A 12,033-nucleotide genomic window follows, 5' to 3' on the forward strand; every position below is an offset into this window, starting at 1 on the left:
ATAAGTCATACCTGCTTAAGGTGGAGATAATTTTTCTGCCAATACCATAGGGTCCAAAACCTCTGAACTCGCAATAAACTCTGGGATAGAAAGTAAGCATAGTGCAGTTCCTACTACCTCCCCTTCTTCTAGAACACCTTATCGTTTTAGAGATCCCTCTAAGTAGATTGTCTTGAATCCATTTTGATCTCAATTTAACTTCTGTTCTACTGATGTCATTTGACCAGCTCAAGAGCAAGAATGAAATATGGAATTAAGACTCTGAGCAACTGAAGTTTTATACTGCAACCAAGAAACGTTATTTTTAAAGTTGGCCAATCATTTCTATTTCCTGAAGTACCGTTTCTTTGAAAGCTTTGCTTCTCTGATGATATGACCCCACTAAGCCCAGATGACAGTCTGCTAGCAGAGACTGACAAGGCCTTGGAACAGAAAGTAATATGAAATAAACACACCCTTTTGAATTTTTATCAATGTAGTGGTTCAGACCACAATTTCTGCAAATACTCTAACAATATCATACATAGAACAAGAATATGAAATGTAAACATTAAGTTGCCCAGAAGTCCAGTTCAAGTTCACTAAGATTAGAACATTTTCAAAATGCAAAGATTGATGATCATGAGTATTATCATGAGTACTATTAAAATTAAATAGTGTATAAGAATCAATGGTCAGATTCAATGTACCCAAAGGGCGCAGATCCCTACTGCCATGTACAATCTAAACATTTCAAGTTCTGCTTCAAAAAATGAATGGTAAGCATTTCCTGCTGTATAATTACAAATACCAAAATGAAGCATCAAAGCCAAAAAGAAGTCATCGTTATTAATTTAATTTGGCTTCTGGGTACCTCCTTATTCAAGGCACCACTGTATTTCACAGTGAAAAACAGAAAGCCTCTCCAACGCATTCACACACATTTAGAGAAATTTGATGCCAACATTCTAGTCAATAAACATATAACAAAACGTGGTGAATAGTACTAACGAGGTAATGGGAAAATACTAAAGTAACAGTCTGAATAATTTTGTGCATCCTGAGTTTTCTTAACTAAGACTTCATTTTTAATTAAAAGCAAAACTTACAAAAGAAGGTTTGCCCCTCCCCCCAAAAAACAGATTAGACAATTTATAAACTATATTAAATTGGACCAAATAAAGATTTTAATTCTTATAAAATAAAGCAGTACTTCAGGGATACTCCACCTCCACAAATGCTGAGCTAATTCAGGTGCTGCCAATAGAGTTCTAAACACTGATGTGTCTGGTTCCCCTGAACAAAAGCCAAGATCCATGCCTCTTGCAGACAATTCAGGCCTTAGCACAGACCATGCTCAGCAAGGCTGCCCCTCTGCCACCCCCACGGTCACTCCTAGCCTGAGCTGAGCAGGCTACCGCTCAGGACCATGAAAGCTGCCTCCCTCACGCTTCCCAGACCAAGTCCTGGGCACGGGCTGCTTAGCCACACTTCTGTACTCACGCACACTACATGCTTCTGCCTAAACTCACGGCACATCACAGGTGGTTTGCTGGTACTCATCTGCCTCCGGAGCAGTCATGCAGATTGGGCAATGGACGTACCCTCAAACACTGCATTAAAGAGCACAGGAAGACTGGGGTCCAGCCCAGCTACACCTCGGAACTTAGATCAGTGACTGAAATCATTTGGCCTTGGTTTCCTCCTCGAAAACCACAGATGGATATAAACTCCGTTCTGACTATAAAATCGTGAATCTATGGAACTTTAGAGTAATTAACTGCCCCAACACTAGGGTGCAACTGCTAGCAGTGTTCATCTACACCGAAGTGGCACCATCTGCACTGAGCCCCAGACTCCAGCACGTCAGAGATGTGAGACGCCTGTCAGAGTCACAGAGAGCAAGACATTCTAGGTTCCCCTGCCATTCCCTCCTGCAGCTCCTCCAGCCTTCAAAAAAGACTTGAAATAACCCACTTTTGGACCCAATTCTTAATTTTCTATAAGATCTGCTTAAAATAACCTTAATATGTAAATCCAGACCATTGCTCTTCCCTCCAAAAGAAGATGAGACTGTCAGAGGATGTTAAGACTGTGCCATTAACAGATCCACCCAGAATTATATCACTGAGATTGCATAGGAAGATTACTACACAGACCCATTACCACCAAAAAAAAAAAAAAAAATTACTATCTTAAAAAAAAAATTAAACGCCAGTTTACCATCAGACAGAGTTTTGATTTGAGAGATAAAGAATATACTCCTTTCCAAATGAGTCTCCTTTGATACAAAAGTATTTGCCTCATGGACAAGATGTAGTCTGCACCTTCCAAAGGTGTGCTCTGAAGGCCCCCAGGGAAACATATTGCATTACAGATGAGGGAAAGGACCTGGTTAGTTCTTATTGTTAAAAGCTAGTCTTCGGAACATCCCAGTCCAACGTGGCTCGCAGGCACTCAAGAGTTCCCATAGATCATTCTAGAGACCCACAGGCCTGAAGCCCAAGCCGAGGAACTGCCTGTGCTCTTTGTCCCAGACTGGGCTGGCCAGGTGCAGGTGTCGCTCACAGACTCGTCTCCTCGCACACTCTGACAGGGATGTTATAGTGCCGATCGTCCTCGGCGATGAGGGTCACCACTGGCCAGTCCTTGGGAGGGTCAGTGGGGTAGACTGTGATGAACTCTTCGGTGTTGTACATGGAAAGCCGGTACACCTTGATGGTGTGGCGCACAGCATAGGCGAGAAGGAACATTTCAACCTGGGAAGAAAACAGCAAATGGCCATTCTGAGGGAAGCAAGCTGTGGCTTAACAGGTGCTCCATCCGTGATCCCAGACAATGCACAGCAATGGCTAAGCCACAACATTTTCTCCTCCCCTTTGCGCCCAGCCCCAATCATTTTCTATATGAAAAAAAGCAGATAATCAAGAAAAGATCATATGTTTGATAGGAAACCTAAACCCAGAATATATAAAGAACTCTTACAACTCAACAAAAAATAAATAAATAAATAACCAGGTTAAAAAGTGGGCAAAGGATGTGAAAAGACATTTCTCCAGAGAAGTTACAGAAAGGCCAATAAGCACATGAAAAGATGCTTAACATCGTAAGTCATTAGAGAAATGCAAATCAAAACCACAATGAGACAGCACTTCATAGCCACCAGAATGGCTACAATCAAAAAGACAGACAATAACGGAGGATGACTGCTTAACGGGTACAGGGTTTTCTTTTGAAGTAACAAAAATGTTTTGGAACTTCACATGGGTGGTGGTCACACAACACTGTACATGTACTAAATGTCACTGAATTAGACACTTTGAAATGGTTAATTTTATGTTATGAGAATTTCAACTCAATTTTTTAAAAAAGACAGTAAGCCATGTTGGTGAAGACGTGGAAAAATGAGACTGATGTATTTGCTGGTGGGAATGCAGAACAGTGCAGCTGCTTTAAAAAAGTCTGGCAGTTGCTCAAGATGTTAAACAAAGAATTATCATATGAGCCAGCAATTCCACTCCTAAGTATATACCCAAGAGAACTGAAAACATATGTCCCCACAAAAAAACTGCATGAATGTTCACAGTAGGATTATTCATAATAACTGAAAAGTGGAAACAACCCAAATACCCACTGAAGTGACGGATGAATAAAATGTGATATATCTATACAATGGAATATTATTTGTCAACAAGAAAGAACAAATACCGACACATGCTGCAATATGGATGAATTATGTGTGTGTGCACATGTGCACACACACCCAAGAGGAACATGGATGAATCTTAAAAATGTTACGCTTAATGAAGGAAACCAGTCACAAAAGAGCACATATTGTAAGATTCCACTTATAGGAGATGTCCAGAATCGGCAAATCTATAGAGACAGAAAGTAGATTAGTGGCTGCCCAGGGCTGGGGGGAAGGAGAATGACTGCTAAAGAGTACGAGGATTCTTTTGGGGGTGATAAGATGGTCTAATATTGGGCTGTAGTGATGGTGGCAAAACTTTAAAAGGGTGAACTTTATGAGATGTAAATTGTATTTCAAAAAAGCTGCTATTAAAAAAAAGAAAGGACTCACCATTACAGCACACCTTGGAGGGTCTCAGAAAAGACTAGGCAAGCATGCTCTACTCAGCTTTTTACTGCAAGGTATTTGCTATGGTTCTGGAGACCTAAGTAAACCCGTTATGAGTATAGATAATTTTTTCAAATAATTATCATCAATCCTGCCTGACCTGGCAGTGACCATCAGTCTTTGCTCTTTCCTCCACACTGGGAATAACAACGGAAGAGACTTACACCCTCCAGGAAGGCTCAGAGAGGAACCCAATGCAGTGCTCTACTCCTGACAATACCTGTCCTCACACTTGTTCCTTTTCAGAAAAGATGGGCACAAGAGTCAGTCATGTAAGCAGAAAGGTAGAACTGACAGACAACCTTAAGGCTATTAATGGTTGGCTATTCCACTAAGAAAACAACTGTTAAGACTTTTTAGGGAAATGAACACACCAAAGATAGTACAGGTGTGGTGCCTCAAGTGTTCGCATAAAGAACAGTACTGCACTGGGCATCTGTGTAAAACTCCAAGAGCAGGCTGGGCTCCACTGGCTAAGGTGACTCCATTTCTTTCTTCTTTCTTTCTTTTTTTTTTTTTTTTTGGTGGCTGGCTGGTATGGGGATCCGAACACCTGACCTTGGTGTTACAACACTGTGCTCTAACCAAGTGAGCATTTCTATTCTTAATGTGGGTACAGCTGCCGTGATTAAACAAGACTCTTCACATGACTCTTCCAAGAGCTTCATTTACTTGTGGCCTCCCAGAGCCAAGGGTACCAATCCCATCCACCACCCTGCAGAAGAATGCCCAGGTTGAGATAACAGTGGTGGCTATAAAATATGTCTAATTCTTGGACACTCCTCACTTGAAAAGGTGGCACCTAATTCCCCTCCCTTTGAGAGTGGAATGGATTTAGTGACTTGCTTCTAACGAGCAGGATATGGTTTAAGTGACAGTGTGTGACTTCCATTCCAAGATTAGATAATAAAAGGTACTGTAGCTTCCTCCTTGCTATCTGCTTGGATCACTCTGGGAGAAGCCAGTTACCATGTCATGAGGACACTCACACAGCCCTATGGAGAGACCCATGTGGTGAGAAACTGAAGCCTCCTATTACCCATGAGGAACTGAGGCCTCCTGCCAACAGCCATGTGAGTGAACCATGTTGAAAGCAGATCCCCAGCCCCAGTCAAGCCTTCAGATGACTGCAGCCCTGAACAACATATGATGGCAGTTCATGGGACCCTGACCCATTACCACCCACAGGCTGCTCCTCAATTCCTGACCTACAAAAACTGAGAGATCACATTTGATGGTTAAAGCTCCTATGTTTGGGGGTATTACACTCCCGAAGGGACAACTCACCTGTTCAAGGCCACCAGTGTGTCCCACCTGGTTTAGATGGTTCTTCAGCAGCTGTCCAGGGTCATTAGATGTATCCCGAGCAAACAGGAGCACAGAGAAAAACGGTACTTCCTTTCCCTTCTCTTTATCATCATATAGTTCAATGGCTCTGTTTAGCATTAGAAATTTTACAGCTTCATAGAGGCTGTATTCCTCTTCTTCATTTGTGAACAGTTCATCACAAGCTATCTGCCTTGCTTCGGCAGTTCTCATTTCAGCCAAGCCTGCCCACTACAATAAGAAAGTAATGTAATAGTTAGAATTTTTGTCCTAGAAACCCCTGGTATACTTCCATACTATGAGCAAAAAATTATTTTCAAAAGTAGGCGATCATGGGTCACGTACCAATGCTGACAACATTCAAGTTTCCAACTCAGACAATGGTACTATTTAGACCACACAAACTCCTTACTCAACTTTTCCATGACTGACTTAAAACAAAAGCACAATGCAATAAGGAGAAGCCCTGGAGCCATGGAATGGAAATTCCAACTTCCCTAACTTCCCAAGCAATGAAATTAGAGCAGTCAATCAGAGATACTTATGGAAGAGCTAATGTGTGTGTGAGGCCTGTGTGTGAAGCCATGAAGGCCAGCTACAATTACTCCACCCCAAAGGGGCTTACAGGAGCTGTTACCACCCAGGAACACAAAGCCAGCCCTCCAAAATGAAAGCCAGACGAGGAAGATTGTGGTGTCTCCTGAATATTTAAATAAAGTTTTCTAAGCTTACCCCTTAAAAACATACACAGGCTTCAAATGAATAAATCCATTCAGGAGATTCTTATTGACTCGTGATTAAGAATTAAGCAGAGTATGAAGTATTCAGCTAACAGAGACAAACTCTTTAAGTGAACAAGAAAACCCTATAAATATGTGTGCTTTTAAGTTACAGTGAATGAGAATAAGAGATGCCAACATAAATACCAGTCCTTATGAATAACCAAATACCAGTACTGCTCTCAAAAATCATTACAGATTTTAAATCCAAGAGTAAAATTTAATGGTTAATGACTCAGTAGTTGCACAGTTTCAGGTCTTATTTTTAAGTCTTCAATCCATTTTTAGTTGATTTTGGTATACAGTGAGAGGTGTAGGTCTAGTTTCATTCTTCTGCATATGGATATCCAATTTTCCCAGCATAACTACTAAGGGAAAATATAGGGGAAACAATTCAGGAAGTAGGACTGGCCAAAGACTTTATGAACAAGAACCCAAAAGCACAAGCAACAAAAGAAAAAATAAATGCGATTATATCAAACTAAAAAGCTTCTGCACAGCAAAGGAAACAATAGAATGAAACAACCAACAGAATGGGAGAAAATACTTGCCAACTATACATCTGACAAGGAATTAATATCTGGAATATACAAGGAACTCAAGCAACTACACAGTAAAAAAAACAAATAACCCAATTAAAAAATGGGCAGAGGAGCTCAATGGACATTTGCCGAAGGAAGACATACAAATGGACAACAGGCACTTAAAAAAATGCTCAACAGCACTAGCCATCAGGGAAATGCAAATTAAAACCGCACTGAGATATCACCTCACCCCAGTCATACTGGCTATAATCAAAAAGACAGAGAACAACAAATGCTGGCGAGGATGTGGAGAGAAGGGAACACTCCTACACTGTTGGTGGGACTGTAAAGTAGTACATCACATTAGAGTCTAATATGCTGTTCAGGTAGCCAATCTGTTTCTTTATGCTGACTTTTATATTTTTGTTCTTGCCCATTTGGTGTCGTAGTACAACCCCTAATTTACAGTCAGGAAGAAGGAAGGAAAGAAAGATCACAGTGGTGTACTGGACTTGCAGATAGAGAGCATACCAAGGGTTGCCAAGGTGGGGGGAATGGGAGGATTAACTGAGTGGGGGACAGAGGAATGACTGCAATTTGTGGTAATGGGCATACTGATAGTATTGATCTGACCATCACATCTTGGGTACAGGTGGTGACAGTCAACTTTGTACTCCATGAATACACATAATCAATTAAAAAAAAAATACCTTAAATAAATAAATAAAAATAATGGTAAGGACCGCTCAGAACTCTCCAATGCCTGGGTTGAAAGCTAGAACATCCTGTCTACATCTCATATTTTCCAGAAGTAGACCAGGTTGTCAATGAAGAGCATGGTTCTTGAATCAGACAGTTGGGACAGATTCTAGGCCTCAATACCAAGCGGCTGGTGGCTTTTGCAGGTTATTTAACTGACCTCTGGGCCTGAGTTTCCTCAACTATAAAACAGGAATGACCACAGCAACAACACCTTAGTAGCTGTGAGAATTAAGAAACACATGAAACTTTTAGTGTAGAGCCTGGCACAGAAAAGTGTTGGTAATGCTGGCTGTGATTATTAATAACTTTAACATTACTGTAAATTGGCATCAGTTAAACATTCCCAAACATGAGGGCCTAATTACAGTAGACACACCTAGTAAAGCAAAAATAGCAATTTCATAATGCTAAAAAAGATGAAAAGTAAATTTTAACCTGTGGCTGAGCTGAAGAGCCCTCCTGTTCACTCACACAGAGCTACAGCCCTGTGTCAACCCTCCACGAACCTAGGAACTGGATAAGCATGGGCCTCCAGCCCCCAAAATCCTGTGTACCATTCCAACAGGCAACAAGAACAGAATCCCTCTTCCCTTCTCTCTCTCCCAGTTCTTTATGGTGGAAGGAAGATAATACAGGATTTCCTTTCACAGCATATTTTCCAGTAAACATTTCTTATCCCCGTAAGCAAAAACTAGTTTCCAGGAAGTCAGGGCCCTCAGTTCATTCACTCAACAAAACATTTACCAATGCTTACCATGTGCCAGGATTGGTGCTAGGCACTGCATATCAAAGAATGAATAGGATAGTCTCTCATGGAGCTGAAAGTCTAACAGGGGCAGCAGACCACATTTAAGTTAGCAGACCACCACCTGGGCTACATGCTATGAAGGACCTTGAAAGTCCATGTCTGACCCTTCCTTACCTGCCCCCCTTCCTCCTGACAAAGCCTGGAGCAATCACCAGGCCCTCAACTGGGGGTTCCTGGTAAGGAGAGCCCTGAGCTGCTCAAAGCAAGCAACCTAGAAATCAGTGTAGGCCAGTGTGCAGGCAGGATAGCCAGCCCAGAGGACACAGTAGAAAGCCCCAAAAAGGTAGAATTTTAAACACCAAATCAGTGAAACTGGACCAAGCTTCTCTCTACAACTCAGGAAAGTTTTCAAAAGACAAGTTACTAAATCTAATCACTGGAAAATCACTGGGGGAAAAAAAGTCTTTAATAAATAAGGACAGAATCTTAAAACTGAGCGTAATTGGGAAGAATTTAATAAACATGAATTAGTATCATGATAATACTATAAAATATAAACTGATATCTCTAAAACTTATAACTATGACTTAGAACAAAGACTATACTTGTTAAGGTTTCCTTTTAAGAAAGCTAAACATTTCATTAGCTGACACACTACGATACAGCATCTCCTCCAAGAATATGTAACATTGATATTTCTCATTTTACCAAAGACCTCATGGGAAGAGTTTGTGTTCATTTAAAATTATTTTGCCTACGGGGCCGGCCCGTGGCTCACTTGGGAGAGTGTGGTGCTAATAACACCAAAGCCACGGGTTCGGATCCCTGTATAGAGATGGCCGGTTGCTCACTTGGGAGAGCATGGTGCTGACAACACCAAGTCAAGGGTTAAGATCTCCTTACTGGTCATCTTTAAAAAAAAAAAAAAAATTATTTTGCCTAAAAATCAGCTAAGAGCATTTAATAATCCACTGAATGAGAACTAAGAACTGGTCTGCTGGGGCAATCAGGAGCGGGGACTTCGCACTTATCAGAGACAGGAAACTACATGTTCCAAACCTTCTTCCTCAGCAGAGTGAGGGACTCCTTAATTTTATCAACCAGGTCCTCACTCTTCCCATCAAATTTCAGTCCAAGTTTCCACTGCTTGATCCAGTTGTATTTGCTTATGAGTTTTTCTGGTAACTGGAATATCAAGAAACAGAGATAAATAGGTATTAACATTCCAAGAAATCCATTACACAATCCAAGCTGTAAGAAACTACGAAGCCTATAAAACCTACCTTTATTTCCAGAATTAATTCCTACGAATCTGTCATGTGGGTTTAGTGTGGAGGACCTAAATCTGGCAGTCAGGGACTTAGGAAGTATTACCCTACAGAGGGTTGCTAGAGTGAAATGGTATTTTTTGGTTGAGATACAAAGGTACAATCTACCCTGCAGGACTCTAACCACACCAGGGACATTCCACAGCAATTGTGAAGATAAGCTCAGGCAGTGTCCACACCGCGGCTTCACACAAGCCACCTTCAGCCTGCTGGGCTCCCTGGCAGCCTCCCTGGCACTACCTAATGCATGAGATTGATTCAGGAAGGCATGTGAGAAGGCTCAGGGCCAAGTCAAACCCTGCTCCTTTCCTGATTAGGAAAATAATTTCTAATTTTTTGTTAAGTAATCTAATAATCCAATTTCTGATTTTTTGTTAAATAATATCAACACACTCAAAGTTTTAATATTCAAAGAGAAACATTGTATTCAGTTTAACTGCCAAATCAATATAGTAAGATTAAAGAAAGATACAACTGAGAACAAGAGGCAGGGGTTAAGCTATGAAAGTGACAGCCTGAACCACATTGCTTGTTTCCTTTTTCTTCCCCTTGAGTAATTATTATTTTGTTTCCCTCTAATTATCAATGGAATCTGGAGTTTGAAACACAAGCTGAGACACAGCTTGATCAATGATACCATGGGAACCCTCCCAACAGTCCTGGGTGTATCAGGAGAAAAAGTTGGGCATAGGCATATCACTTCACTGCCACCAAATTTAGAAAAGAAAAACAGCCCATCTCCAAGTCAAAAGATTGTCCAATAATTAAATCCTACAACATCCTATGAGGAACCTGAACCTGTTTAACAGTTAGAAATACAGTTTTAAATGAGGCCATATGTTCAGTTCTTCTAGGATCTAAGACTCAAAAGACCCTTTCATGAATGGTAATCCCAGGTGTACCTGCTCGATATATAGCAATCAAGTGAAACTAAGGTGGTTTGCTCTCTACAAAAAAACAGAACCACAAGAGGAATGTAAATCACTCTTCACTGTTACCACAGTGATGGTGATCTATATCACTCACTAAGGGGAGGAGGGGTTATGTCCTCCTCATTTTATGATGATGACAAATGACCACCTACCTAAGAGCCACACCAGCCCAGCTCCGTGCCCACACTGTCCTGCATTTCAGCAACACTGGGCAGATCTGCCACAAGACACTCCAGTTGACCTCTCAGATTTATCACCAGAAGCAAACACGCCCTCAGGTGGCAACAAGCAGAAATTACAACCAAGCACAAAGAACTACAATGGAGAAAATAATAGCTAGAGATGTGAGCTGGGATTCGAAGTAAAGCGAAACCCAGAAGACATCTGAGCATCACGTGACATTGTACCATGATCTAAAAAGTGAGCATAATACTCAAATGAATCACTCTTTTTTTTTTTTCCCTTTTTGTCTTTTTTCGTGTCCGGCAACGGATTGCAACCCTCAGTGTCACGCCCGTACCGGATCGGGACGAGCAACGGGATCGCAACCCTCGGTGCTGCGCCCGCACCTTGCTCAGCCAGTGAGCGGGAACCAGTCTGTATGTGGGATCCGAACCCTCGGCGGGAGCGCCGCCACGCTCCCAAGTGGCGCACTGTAGCAGTGCGCCACCGGGCCGGCCCCTAAATGAATCACTCTTGAGACGTCAAAGATCTGACTACACAGAGGGAAACACAATAGTTAGTGTTCCCCCATTCCTCCTGCACATCGATCAAACCGTTGCTAAAGTAATTGTCCAGTTCAAGGTTGAATACCTCCAAGAGAGGAACCCTAGAAAAAATCCAAAAAATGAAGCATGAAAAAGAAACTATTAGGAAAGAACAACAGAGTTGGAATTACTTACTCAGAAGGAAAAAATTTAATGTAAGTTTAAATGCTTTCAGGGGTCCTAACTCATGGAACACATGTAAATAGCCACTCTTTTCTACTAAGCCCAGGGACTGGACTTACATTAGAATAAGGGAGATTCAAGCATGAAACAAGATTTAAACAAGAAACAATGACTGGAAATATTTAAGAATACAGTAGGTAATTAGCTTAGGTGCTATTTCATTGATGACTGAACTATAAAACAGCCCGTTTTCTCTACCACATGCCTGTAATTCTTAAATCATGACAGAGATAGCAAATAACAAACGTGTCATCCCCCAAACTAACTCACAAAAACAGCTTCCATATACCAGTCTATCTCACTCTAAGCAAACAATGTCACAGGTACCACCTGTTCAGACATTCTATAATTTAGTGAACTTATAAACCAAAGGACCCCTACACTCTAAAGGGTACCCCTCTCAGAGACCAAGGTGCTGTCCCAAGTTTAAGAATAGCCAGACCAAGCCATCTCCAAGGCTGGGATAAGGCTCAGATACTCCAACTGCTGTCAAACACAGAGACTGGGATCTGAACAGAAACAGGAATGACCAACAGGAAGCCCACGCAGAATGACAGGAGATGAGGG

General features: G+C 41.5%; 1 protein-coding gene across 2 annotated transcripts in view; it reads right to left on the bottom strand.

Moving 5' to 3' along the window:
- Positions 1-454: 454 nt before the first annotated feature.
- Positions 455-12,033, bottom strand: part of OTULIN (OTU deubiquitinase with linear linkage specificity) — a 30,864-nt gene continuing 19,285 nt past the window's right edge. Inside the window, exons 5-7 of one of the 2 annotated variants that reach the window (XM_008584463.1) lie at positions 9,316-9,441; positions 5,405-5,674; positions 455-2,738 (exon numbers count right to left, since the gene is read on the bottom strand). In XM_008584463.1, coding sequence (XP_008582685.1) covers positions 2,544-2,738; positions 5,405-5,674; positions 9,316-9,441 — 591 coding nt within the window. In that variant the 3' untranslated portion in view covers positions 455-2,543. The remainder of the gene's footprint in view (positions 2,739-5,404; positions 5,675-9,315; positions 9,442-12,033) is intronic. The other variant, XM_008584464.1, reaches the window with a different exon arrangement.

This window comes from Galeopterus variegatus, unplaced genomic scaffold (genome assembly GCF_000696425.1).
Source record: "Galeopterus variegatus unplaced genomic scaffold, G_variegatus-3.0.2 Scaffold3269, whole genome shotgun sequence".
In the NCBI taxonomy this organism is placed as follows: domain Eukaryota; kingdom Metazoa; phylum Chordata; class Mammalia; order Dermoptera; family Cynocephalidae; genus Galeopterus; species Galeopterus variegatus.